At 39.0% G+C, this 12530-nt stretch overlaps 1 protein-coding gene across 1 annotated transcript in view; it reads left to right on the top strand.

Annotated features, from left to right (window-relative positions):
* Window positions 1-12530, top strand: part of MYOM1 (myomesin 1) — a 141926-nt gene that overhangs the window by 106553 nt on the left and 22843 nt on the right. Inside the window, exons 23-25 of the mRNA XM_082640742.1 lie at window positions 5718-5874; window positions 7867-7973; window positions 8091-8135. Of these exons, the coding sequence (XP_082496868.1) occupies window positions 5718-5874; window positions 7867-7973; window positions 8091-8135 (309 nt within the window). The remainder of the gene's footprint in view (window positions 1-5717; window positions 5875-7866; window positions 7974-8090; window positions 8136-12530) is intronic.

Consider the following 12530-nt stretch of genomic DNA (forward strand, 5'->3'; position numbering starts at 1 on the left):
TGGGCCTCCCTGGTGGCGCAGTGGTTGAGAGTCCGCCTGCCGATGCAGGGGATACGGGTTCGTGCCCCGGTCTGGGAGGATCCCATATGCCGTGGAGCGGCTGGGCCCGTGAGCCATGGCCGCTGGGCCTGCGCATCCAGAGCCTGTGCTCCACAACGGGAGAGGCCACAACAGTGAGAGGCCCGCATACCGCAAAAAAAAAAAAAAAAAAGTGACCTATTAACGCAGATATAAAAGACTAAATTATATGATAAAATTCTCACATCAGATTATGAAATGTGTGGGAAGATGAATTCCCACTTTTAAATTTTATCTTTTTTTTTTTTTTTTTTTTTTTGCGGTACGCGGGCCTCTCACCGTTGGGGCCTCTCCCGTTGAGGAGCACAGGCTCTGGACGCGCAGGCTCAGCAGCCATGGCTCACGGGCCCAGCCGCTCTACGGCATGTGGGATCTTCCCGGACCAGGGCACGAACCCGTGTCCGCTGCATCGGCAGGCGGACTCACAACCACTGCGCCACCAGGGAAGCCCTTTATCTTTTTTTAAAATCATTATTTGGAAGGGAGAGAAAAGTGGGCTGGAGTTAATTTCCAAAAAGTTCATTTTAGCCCTGGGCCGTACTTTAACCCATTCACTTACTGGGGGTAGTGGCAAGCCTGGAGGGACCATTAAAATGCCATTCCAGCAATCCATTATTCCTCTATGTCCTCATGAAGGATTTGTTAGGGTTGGGGCAGCTGACTAGAGACAACTCTTCTTAATTCCTTTTCAGACCAGAATTATCTCCTTCGTTTTCTATAGCCAAATCTCCTCTGCTTTTAACCGAATTCTTCATATTCTTGAATAGATTCAAAGGTTGTTTTTGAGAAAACTCTGCGGGAAAGTGAGATGGCCTTTCATCTAGATGAGAATATCCATAGGGATTCCATTACTTTGACAGCAGAACATCAAACTTGCTGCCGGCAATATCAGAACCATTCTGCTCATGTTTTAGTCAAATTTAGTGAATGTGTCTCTTTAGACATTTATGAGTTCAACCATGGATTGACAGCAGCTCAGTGCTTGGCAAAAACTCAGGCTGTGGGACATTCTAAAAAGAAAATTTGAGGGTGTTGTAGCTGCACCTGTTTCACTCTGACGCTGCACCAGGTTAATCTCCACAGGTGTAGTTGTGGACTAGCCTGGGGCCTCTTAGAAATGCTGTCATTACATTGCTCTTGGTTTTCCTAGAGCACTTATAAAAAGAATCATCCATTTCAGTGTCATGTATCTTTTGTAAAATCTCACTAGAATTTTTTGCCCATGATGTATCCAGGATCCCTTCATTTAAGGAACGCCACTATTAATTCCTCTTAGATTTTAATATGTGGAAAAAATGTCCTTTCCAGATTAACATAATTACCTTCTTTATTACACAAAGAGGAATCTATGAATCTATGTATTTTCCAAAAATGACTTCCTCTATATATAAACCCACAATGCAGGAAGAGTCTACCTTTTTTCCAAGGCAACTTCAATTCCATTTCCCACTATAGATATTATTATAAAATACTTGGTCTACTGAGTCACTCTCTAAAAACACTTTTATTCAAAGAACTATGTTAACCAATTAATTAAAGCTGAAAAGTAACAGAATTTGAATTTGAAAAGCCATGTTGAAAGAGTATGAGAGAATTAACATTGTAATTCATGTGACAAATAGGGAACAAGCTATAACTTGTTGCCATAATCATTTTAAGACAATAACCTTGTTTTATATTTATACAGTTGAAACTATGTTCTTTCTTTGTAATAGTAAGTTATTTTGACTAAACATTATTTTCTAAAGAGAATTTTTGTGGAGCGTAAGAAATATGCCTAGAAAACTAGTATTCCAATTATTTTCAGTAAATTTTACTTTTCAAAATCTTGTGATTATGATCACTGTCAGAGCGACACTTTCAGCCAGTTGACAGCATCACTGTTTGTCAGGAAGGAGATCAAGCTTTAAATTCTGAGCATAAGTAGGAAACCCACTGCGACTAGAATGTTTTCTTTGTTGGGTTTGTTTTTAATCTTGTCTGTTTATCAAAATATTGGTGTTATGCTTAAGCTTTAATAAGACTAGTTCCAATAAAATAAACATTGCAATTCTAAACTGACATTTCTCATTTGAATCTGTTTTTTCAGTCCATACATATTTACACAGGCCTGGCATGTGTAAATATGTATGGAAAATATGAAAGACAATAGCCCTGCCCTTGTAGAATTTAACCCTGTTCTTGATAAAATAAACAACCAGTGCAACTTTTTGAAAACTGAAAATTAATCAAATACTCATCTTAATGAGTATTTGATTTTTAAAACTGAAGTATGGAAGAGAGTTTTAATTTTTTTCCCTTTATTTAAATAAATCAACAAATAGCACCCATCATAGCCACAATTATGTGAGCATAAATTGAGGAAATGTTTATGCCTCTCTTTTATCCACTACAGGTATTGTCTACCATGTCCTGATTTGATATGATTAATCAAGGAAAGCTGCACAGATGAGCACACTCAGATACTAGTTGACTTTACATCTAATTTCTACTTTTTATTTTGCCCCTCCAGGCAATTACTTAATTTCAAATCACAAATTTTGATCTAAGACTTTCAAAAAATACCATGTTGTTTTCCAAAAGTATAAATTATTACATTTTTTTACATTAGAACCCAGCTACAAAGTAATGATGTAAAACTCATAGGTTAAAGTGGAAACACACATATTGCCTGGGACTTAAAAATAACATCTTTTGTTTCATCTCATACTGTCACAAAAGATCTCCAAGTACTTTACAAAAATTAATTGCCCAGAATAATTCAATGAGGCAGCTCTATATCCTTCTCTTAATATCTGAGGCAATTGAGAGAGCAACTGAGCAGGGTTTTTCTATTCTCTAAGTTGCATGGGTTTGGGACCAAATCTGGTCATTCAGAAACCTGAAAAACATATTGTTTTAAATACCCAGTAGTTCCATTTACCTGAGAATTTACTGCTAGAGCATCAATTATTTAAAATTTCATTCTAAGACTCTGTGATGAAAATTCTCGTAAAATAGATTACACATTTCAGTACCTACCTTTCATACTTCCTGGATGCAATATACTTAATCTCATTTACCTTTTTCTGTATGACTCAGAGCCATAAGTATCCATCTTATTTATTGCCCAGTGTTACAATATAGTGACGTCTTATGGGGTGAGGAGCTGTTTGTCCCTCTACTAAATAATGTCTTTGTGCCTGCTTTTTAGTTTTCTGCTTCCTCTCCTGCTGTCATTTTCCTGATGATAGTGGCTTCTTACTTTCCTCTCTTTTTTGGGTTCAATCTACTGAGAGAAACTGACCAACTAAGCTTGTTAGAATCATCTCAAGCTAAGTAGAGATTCCCAGTGACGGTCTATGGAATTCACCAGTGAGTGTTCAAGAATACTAGTGCGTGGACTTTGTCACATCAGCACTGGCTCTTAGAGACTTGTTTTCATTACTTCTTGGTCTTGGGCAAGATTCCAAATGAGTGAAGTGTTACGGTACAAAGGTTATCCATGTAATTGAGAGAAAAGCCAAGCTAATTATATTGTTCATATGCTTTCCGTTTTATGACTCCTTTGTAGAAAAGTCAAATCTTTCACTTTAATAAAAATCAAGACTCTTAAGCTAAGCAATATTTTTTTCTGCTGTAAACTTAAGTCATACCTCCAACATAATAAACAGCAGGCATATGGATGATTCACTTCCTTTTTAAAGAGATTACAAATAAACCAATGAATGATTAATATGAACAATCTGTCATGCCTCCAAAATAGATATTATGTAAATAGCAAGAAAGGTTTAGTCAACTTCATTACTTCTCCTTTCCTCTTTATAACAATACAGATATTCAGAAAATTTTCCATTTATACTCTCTGTGATTCAGTTATGCTAACTGTGTATTATAATACCATCTAAACCTCAGCATTCTTAAGTGTCAGTCTTTTCTTAAATAACTTGTTCGTTATTTGTTATACAACAATGTTATACATTAATCCTAATGTAAGGATTAGTCATGTGTTACTGGGAATAGATATAAAACATGGTCTGTGACTTCCAATGGAGTAGACACAACCCTTAAAAGTAATACATGGGGGACATTTCACTTAGGAAAAATTAAATCTTTAATTGATCTTTATTTCTGTTTATCTATATAGCCAAATGTGAAAATAACCCTTTATTTTTTAAAAAGTAATTTTTAAAAATCTCCTAGAATTAGTCTTCTCTAAGTTTTCTATGTGTTAAAAATCACTTTTTAGAGGTTTACAGTTGAAGCACACACTACTATCAATAAGGACACAAATTAGACCAACTTCCAGGCTTAGGAACCAACATCCTAATGTCACCAATCACTCTTTAGGCACTCGTTTTGTTTTGCTCTTCACCTGGGAGGAGTCTTGCAATTGTTTTTCCCCTGACAAGTTTTATTGAATGATGCAATCTAGAAGAGAAAATCTTTCATCACTTGGGAAGTATCTACTGAAAGGGTTTTTTTTATACTTAAAAAAAAATAAAGCTATACCTTTCTGAAATGAAATATAGTTTTCCTAATGTATGGAAACAAACTAAGTGTAGACTGGTAATTGAATGAATGGCAATTTGAGAAGAGCATTTTACCTTTTAAATTGGATTTAGGCAGAGATGTGAACATTTTATATGCTATACACACTCTTTGAATTGCTATATTGAATGCAGATGTAATTTATTATAACCCTTAAAAAACATCCCTCAAAACATTAACTTAGGGCTTCCCTGGTGGTGCAGTGGTTGAGAGTCTGCCTGCCGATGCAGGGGACGCGGGTTCGTGCCCCAGTCCGGGAGGATCCCACATGCCGCGGAGTGGCTGGGCCTGTGAGCCATGGCCGCTGAGCCTGCACGTCCAGAGCCTGTGCTCTGCAATGGGAGAGGCCACAACAGTGAGAGGCTCCGCATACCACAAAAAAACAAAACAAAACAAAAAAACATTAACTTATTGTTTTCTTTTAAAATCCAAAAACTAATCTTGAAACATTTGAGTCTCTTGAAATTCATTTCCATAAAGTTCAATAACAATCATTTCTAGGTTTCTATTGTTCTAATCTAGAATGGCATCTTTAGATTAATTTATGATTACCTGATCAGCAGAACTTGTTTCCATGGAGTTTTTTTTTCATTCTTAAATGATTTACAAACTTTGAACACGTGAATATAGGCAGTTCTTACTACCTCTACTTTCTCCCCTTCAATTTCCCTTTGGTTTCTTTATCTCTTATCTATCCTTTCTTGATGACTAGTTAGATATGGGTAATACTGAAGCAAAAGTCATGAATTAGGCCCTGATAAGGACCATTCAACTTTCCTTTCTCCCAAGGCTGCCTTGTCCTTCTTATTATGGTCAACATACTCCAGTAACTATCCCACGGGTCACATCAACCAATTTTCTTCAGCCGTGAACAAACAGTACTGTGCATGGTGTTAGCACTATCTAAGAAACATGGTACATTCATTTAATTCTGTCACAACACAAAAGTTAAATTGTAGCAGGGTTGTCAGTTGCAGCGAGCAGTTGGGTTTCGCTTGCACAGGCTCAATGCCCTGCTTTAAGGCTACAGTAAAGGATCCCAAGGTAAGGAATTATTACGTGATTGACTTCTACCAGGAACTATCAGTGCCTTGTTTTTGATCTTCTAGGAACCAAAGAGATTGTTGTAAATGTGGATGATGATGGAGTCATTTCCTTGAACTTCGAATGTGATCAGATGGCTCCAAGTTCTGAGTTCACCTGGTCCAAAGATTATGTCCTCACGGAGGAGTCTCCACGATTAGAGGTTGAAAGCAAAGGCAACAAGTATGCACTGTTTCAATCCTAACTATGGGTCTCCTTTTCATGAAAGGAGGATGAAGTACGCTTTCCATTTCAAATAAGAGAATGAAATCACAAATATTTTATAACTGGAAATGTAAAAAGTGATAACCAGTATAAACCTTAGAAAATAACAATCCTTATAAAATACTTTTCACATTAGTCCATTTAAAGTATTTTCTCATATGTATCTCACTGTCGACTGAAAAAAAAAATGCACAACGTGAGAGTTATGACTTAAGTTTTATTTGGGTCAAAATGAGGACAATAGCCCAGGAGACAGCATCAGTCAGCTCTGAGGAACTGCTCCGAAAAGGTTAGGAGGAAAGTCAGTAGAGAAGTGATTTTGGTGAAGGGGAAAAGGTGCAGTCAAAGCACATGTTTTGGCAGAAGCTTGCTGCTAGTCACAAGGAGCTGATGTCTCCATCAATGATTTTAGTGCTTTTCTAGATATGAGAAGATACAAGAAACTGGGCTCAAAAAATCTTCTCCTGAGAAATACCTAACTATCTGAAGGCCTGTTCTGCCAGTTTTTCCAGAGCACAGAGGGCCTCATTCCTGAACTCCTTTCAGGGTGTGTTGAAGGTCAGCGACTGAAGTGGCTAATGACTTCATCCTTGTAGAAGCAGATGGCGAGCAGCAGTTTTTAGTTGGCATCGTTTATGATGTAAGAAAAGCTTTAATTGGCATAAAAGTGAACTTCAAAGATGATTCTCATTATTCTACAGAATTTTGAAATCTTAAGTAATGGTGAGGGTGCTTATGGGGAGGGGTTAAGGAAGAACTTGCTGATTCAAGTTATGGTAAATTCAATGGATTGGGTATAATCTGTTCTGCTTTTTTCACCACCACTTGTGAGTGACACAATACTGTACTGGAAAGAACTCTGTATGGGAAGCACAGGAGAGCTGAGCTCTAGTCCCAGCTCTACCAGGAGCCGGCTGTGTGACCTGGGGCAGCTTTTAATTACACGGACCTTGGATTTCTTTTTCTGTAAAATAGAAGTGAGTGAAGGAGATTAATTTTACGATCTGTTACTTCCTTTCAGCCTCAAGATTTCTTTTTATTTCACCTTATTTATCAAGCTTCATATCTTTATAGTGCCAACCAGATTGGATTATATTTGGTAAAGCAAAATATTCCTAAGTATTATTTCTATTACAAAAGCCCAATATAGCTCAAAAATAAAAGAAAGAAATAGTAATTTTGTTGGAAAACAGCAAGGAAATACTGAATATATTAATAATTAAAAGACGTTCTGCTGTAACTATGCTGTAAGGTCCTTGAAGTGAAACATAATTTTGGTCAAAGGAAAGACAATCAAACTATAAATTTTTTTTCCTTGACTAACCTATAAATGTTTGGGTGATCTGAGACCCTGACCAGCAATGTGACTCACCAAAGTTAGAAAAAAAAGCGAACTAGACCACTGACCATTCATTCATTCGTTCCACAAGTATTCATTAGGCACATATTATGTGCTAGACAAGGTATGGAGGGCGGAGGACACAACAGTGGACAAAACAGATCTCGTCCCAAAAGGCATTCAGTGGAGGTATATAGTTAATGAACTAGGCAATACCGATGCCATGTGATAACCTCCATAACAGGAAGTGCAGGGTTGACATAAGAGAGGCATCGGGAGGTTCTGCCCTGTGAAGAAGAGAAATTTCAGGCTGCCCAGCAAGGGTTGATAAGCTAAAAATATCTTTATTTGGGATGTGCATCGATGTGCATCATAGCTTGGGGATGGGAGATTTGTACCAGCTCCCCCTCCCATCACCATCAGCCCATAGGAGGAGGTCAGGAAAGTCTTCCCAGAAGCAGCAAGAATGAGTGGGCTTTAGGTCAGCAAGGGGGACAGAGCAAGTGCTCCACGTGAAGGGAGCGGACGTGCAAATGCCTAGAGACCGGGCAGGGTGCAGGTCCTCAGACCCCACAGGGCCTCTCTTCTTATAAAATTATTCTGTTCTGAAGGACGAAAATGACCTTCAAAGACCTCGGGATGGAAGACTTGGGCATCTACTCCTGCGATGTAACAGACACTGATGGAATAGCGGCAAGCTACGTGATAGATGAGGAAGGTAAGTGAAAAATCAGTTCATTCACGAGTCTGCTTTGACTTCTCAGTGATTCTCCAGGATCAAGTGACTTTTGTTTTAGTAGTTCAAGCTCTAATTGTTCTCCTTTTCTCCCTACAGAATTGAAACGTTTACTTGCTCTCAGCCAAGAACACAAGTTCCCAAGTAAGTGTCCACAATACATTCACAGAGTTTAGCCATCCCACTACACACTTCTGACAGGATCAAGAGAAGAGGCTCTTGAGAACATATAATGGAGCATATATTGGTAGCTGCAGATGCACTTTCCGAAGGGCTGCTTTTATCTTTGTCATTGTTCTCCAGAGATACAAAGAACACTAACATAGAAAATACATCCCATGCTCTGTTACATAGAGCACTATCGGGTTACATAGGTATAACAGCTGACCAATTACATTCTTCACCTTTTGCTACATATTTTGGAACTTTATACACACACACACACACACACACATATCTCCTGGATACAATAATTTGTATGTCTTTTAGGCAAACTGATCTCTTCCTAAGCAATTTAATGTTAACATTTAATAGAAGAACCATACCTCTAAATAAAGACAGTACCTAACATTTTAAACTCCTGGGAAATAAGGTAAAGATGACTTGATCAGAAAAGGAATCCCTATGAACTATCTAAAAACCCTTCAATGAAGCACCTTCTACATAAAAGATTAAATTCCAGAGTTGACACCTAACAGAAGAGAAAGAAGTCTGAAACGATACTCAGAAAGTTCCACTGGCCTGATAGGATCTCTTGCCCATTGGTACCCACTGGCCAAAGTAGTGAAGCATCCAGAAAGTTACACCTTAGAGTTTGAAAACACAGAGTGATAGCATCACTCATTCTTTTAAATCAGGAATTTTTTTCATTCTTCAATCCCTAAAATATAACTTCTTCACTAATACAGGAGTTTCAGGAACCCAGGGAACTATACCCTGACCCCAAACTATAGGCAAAAGGTTGTGTGTTTGTAGATGTGCATTTTTCTAGGGCGAGGGTCTACAGCTTTCCTGAAATTCTCAGCAGAGCTGTGATTAAAAAATAAACACTGCTTAAAACTAGTTGTCTGACCTCTCTCACATTCCCAAGGAATGCATGTTTGATGGTGAGGCTGGGTGTTGGTGACTATTGGCCTCAGCTGGAATGTTCTCAAAACCAGCTTTATTCAACAAAGCACAGTGGGGTGCCTGTGGATTGTGAATGCAGAAAGCAGGCTTTCTGAATTCTAGGGGAGAACCGTTTCTCGTCTGTAAGCTTATTCACCATCAAACTGGAAAAGTTACACCAAGAATAGTGTCTTAAAAGTTATTCTTTTAAAAATTATATGGAAGGCAGAGGTTTGGCCTGGACTGTCTTTGTTCTGTACTCTGTGAACCTGGGCACCTCATCCCAATTTCCCCATTGCCTGGTTTCTTTTCCAGGAACGGCTGTTGTAATTGTTCACAGCACCCACGACATAGAGGGGCTGTGAGAGACAATCAACAGGGTGTTGGTTAATCCTGAACTCTTCAGGGAAAATATAAATGTTAATTGAAACAGAAGAGTGACCTAGAAAAACCCACTTGCAGAAGAGCTGTCTGCCAGTCACACTGATGTCCTCCCTTCATGTTCCCAGGGCCATGAAGAGGGGAGTGGAGGAGAGGGTCACCGTGCGGAGCACAGCTGGAGCCTGTGAATGCTCGCACTGTCTACAACGTGAAACAGAACAGCAGCACCTACTAATCTAATCTAGTTAGTCAGACAGTCAACATTGACAAAGTGTCTAGGCAACAGCTGGTCCAAACACATTTACATTTAGCTTAAAGGATGGAGATGAGAGAAGTTGGGGTGCTACTGTTGAATTGGAGGTGCCCAGCCTCCCTGAAGTTCAATGATCATATGGACTTGCCGATAGTAATTGCCTGCTGTTGCTGTCATTTATGCTGAGATATTTTCCTCTGCGTGAGCATAATCACTTTAGCTGTTGGTTCTAGGAGAAGAGGCAGCAGCAGACTCAGGTATCCTGCTATTAGAGATCAGGTGTGGCGTTTGGGTCGGCACAGAGAGAACCCAAAAATGTGGTAAAAACGCTGATGTGCAGGTATGGCTCTCCCAACCGGAGGTAGCTCCCGTGAACCCGTTGAAGCAATGTTTAAAGTATCACAGCTCCAGTACTTTTCTCTCCGCAACCACTGTTGGATCAGCCAGGTCACTGCATGAATATTTTCAGAGATCTGATGATAGGGTCAAAGCAGCATATCCAATTTCTCAATTTATACCCACTTCCTTTTAGTATATGTTGACACATAAGCCATTTTCTTGAGATTTTGTAAGGTCTTAACTGGTCTCATCTCTTACAGAGTATAATAAAGAGTGTGCTGTTCCTTTATCCCTTGGCACAGTAAATTCTCCTGTTTTAAGCTGTTTTCAAAAATATTTTGAAAACCACTAAACATATGCCTTAAACCTACAAATGACAGATATTTTGCTGGAGCAAATTAACTGCCAGAGAAAAGAGCCTAAGGAAATTTAGGGCTGAGCAGAAGGAAAAAATAAAAATATATAAAGCTAAAAATAGAAAATAACCTAGTTTGTGTTGCCAGTAGTGATACTAAATTGCAGTGTAGAGAGGCAGTTTATTTGAATATGTGTGTGTGTGTGTGTGTGTGTGTGTATAAAATTCAAGGTATATGGGGGGGAAGGTGGGAGATATACTTCAGTATCAACAACATCCTGCAGGCCTCTCGCCTTTTGAGATGGACCACATTCTGTCTACGGAATGTGTATCTCCCTAAATAAGTACACTTCTCACCTAAAAAAAAACCAGAAACAAAAACATCCTGCATAATATATCTTTTTATTTGTAGACACTGGTTATTCCCACTTGTATATATTATACTCTATGAATACAGACATACACAAGCACGTATACATAAATTATATCTATCTGGTATGTCCTCTTAGGTGTAAATATAACATACAGTTGGTGGTTGTAGGGTGTTGTTTAAACAACTGAAGGAAGAGTCACCAAAATATTAATTTATTATATGCTGTTTATAGGGCGCTTAAACAGAATGTCATCAAACTCCACAATGACCTTAAAAAGGTCACTACTATGGTGATTTAATTTGAGAGATGAAGAAAGTGAGGCACAGAGAGGTTAAGTAATTAGACCAGATGTACACAGCTTGTACCTGGGCATAAGCCCAGGTGGTCTGACACTAACCAGGACATAGGCTGTTTCTGTGTGTGCATCCTGGTGGCCAGTGCTCCCCAGACAATGGCCCCATTACTCAGAGAGGACCGTGAACATTAAGGGATCTGGAGGCTTCCAGGAGAGCGTGGGAGCGTGTCCCCTCCCCACCGCCGCCACACTGAGCTTCTTAGTAACTGCATCACTCATGTATTAGATTTCCTAGAGTGAGATTTCCACATGTTTCTGGAAGAGATCCTACTCTCTATTCCCCTCAAGACTTAACTTGTAGCAAGCAGGAGCATCCTGTAGGGAGAAAACTTAGCCTCTGCTCTCACCACCCTGGGGTCTGTTGCTGATCTGCTCTTACTGGAAAACCACTAGTGTTCTTCAGAGTGGATGGCCAGGACCATAAGAGCACAGAATAGAGGGAACAACCCTGGTCTCAGCTCTGCAACCCAGATATGTTACTAAGCTTTCCTGAGGCTGAGTTTTGTCATCAGTAAAATCGGGGAGAAAGAGAACTCCTTGCTCGAGCAGCGGTCATTATTCACAGTGGCTCAGTGTATTCTGGTACCATATTCACTCTTGGTGGCCTTGTGAGGCAGATAATATCCATGTTAGCAGGTGAGGAACACAAGATTTTAGGGGTAGATAACTGTCCTTGATCAAGGTGTGGTCCTTCTCTGTCCACAGGGGACACCCTCAGTAGATGATGTCTGAGCCTCCTTTCAGCTCTGCATGGAATGACTCTATAACTGAGTTTCACAATGAATATGGAATAGTGCAAAGGAAAGGCATCCCTTGAAGCTTGAAAAGGGTAGTTTTAGGATAAATACAAAAAACATTAATGTACATTTCATACGTTTATACCAAGCTTATAATTAAAGCTTATAATTTAAAATGTAGCATAGCTAAAATTTTGAGATATATTTAAGAATAGTTGAGAGAAAGCAAAGGGTGATTTCCCCTAATAGAAGTAAAGGACTACAAAACTTTGAGAAACAACCATCTTGTTCCACAAAGGATGCCCAGGAGCCACCTCTGATACAGATCTGTTGGCTTGGAGGAGGCTTTGTAGAAAACATTTTCAAGTTACAAGAAATTTAGAAACAGGTTTTGAGAGATGTCAGCCAACTTTTTAAAATTTTCACTCATATTCAAATGGCTTAAGCGATACAGGTGTAAATCAGAGATATCACATGGTTCCTTACTTTCTATGTGAAGCAAGCCATGCTATATTTTAATATAGCTTCTTGATAATGACTTGCTTATTTGCATCTGAAAAATTTTGCTTGATCTAAGAACTTAAATGAACTGGTATACCATTGGGATGGATAGGGTTTAAATAACAAGCTGGTTCATC

Source organism: Mesoplodon mirus (genome assembly GCF_964341445.2).
Source record: "Mesoplodon mirus genome assembly, chromosome: 13".
NCBI classification, from domain to species: Eukaryota; Metazoa; Chordata; class Mammalia; order Artiodactyla; family Ziphiidae; genus Mesoplodon; species Mesoplodon mirus.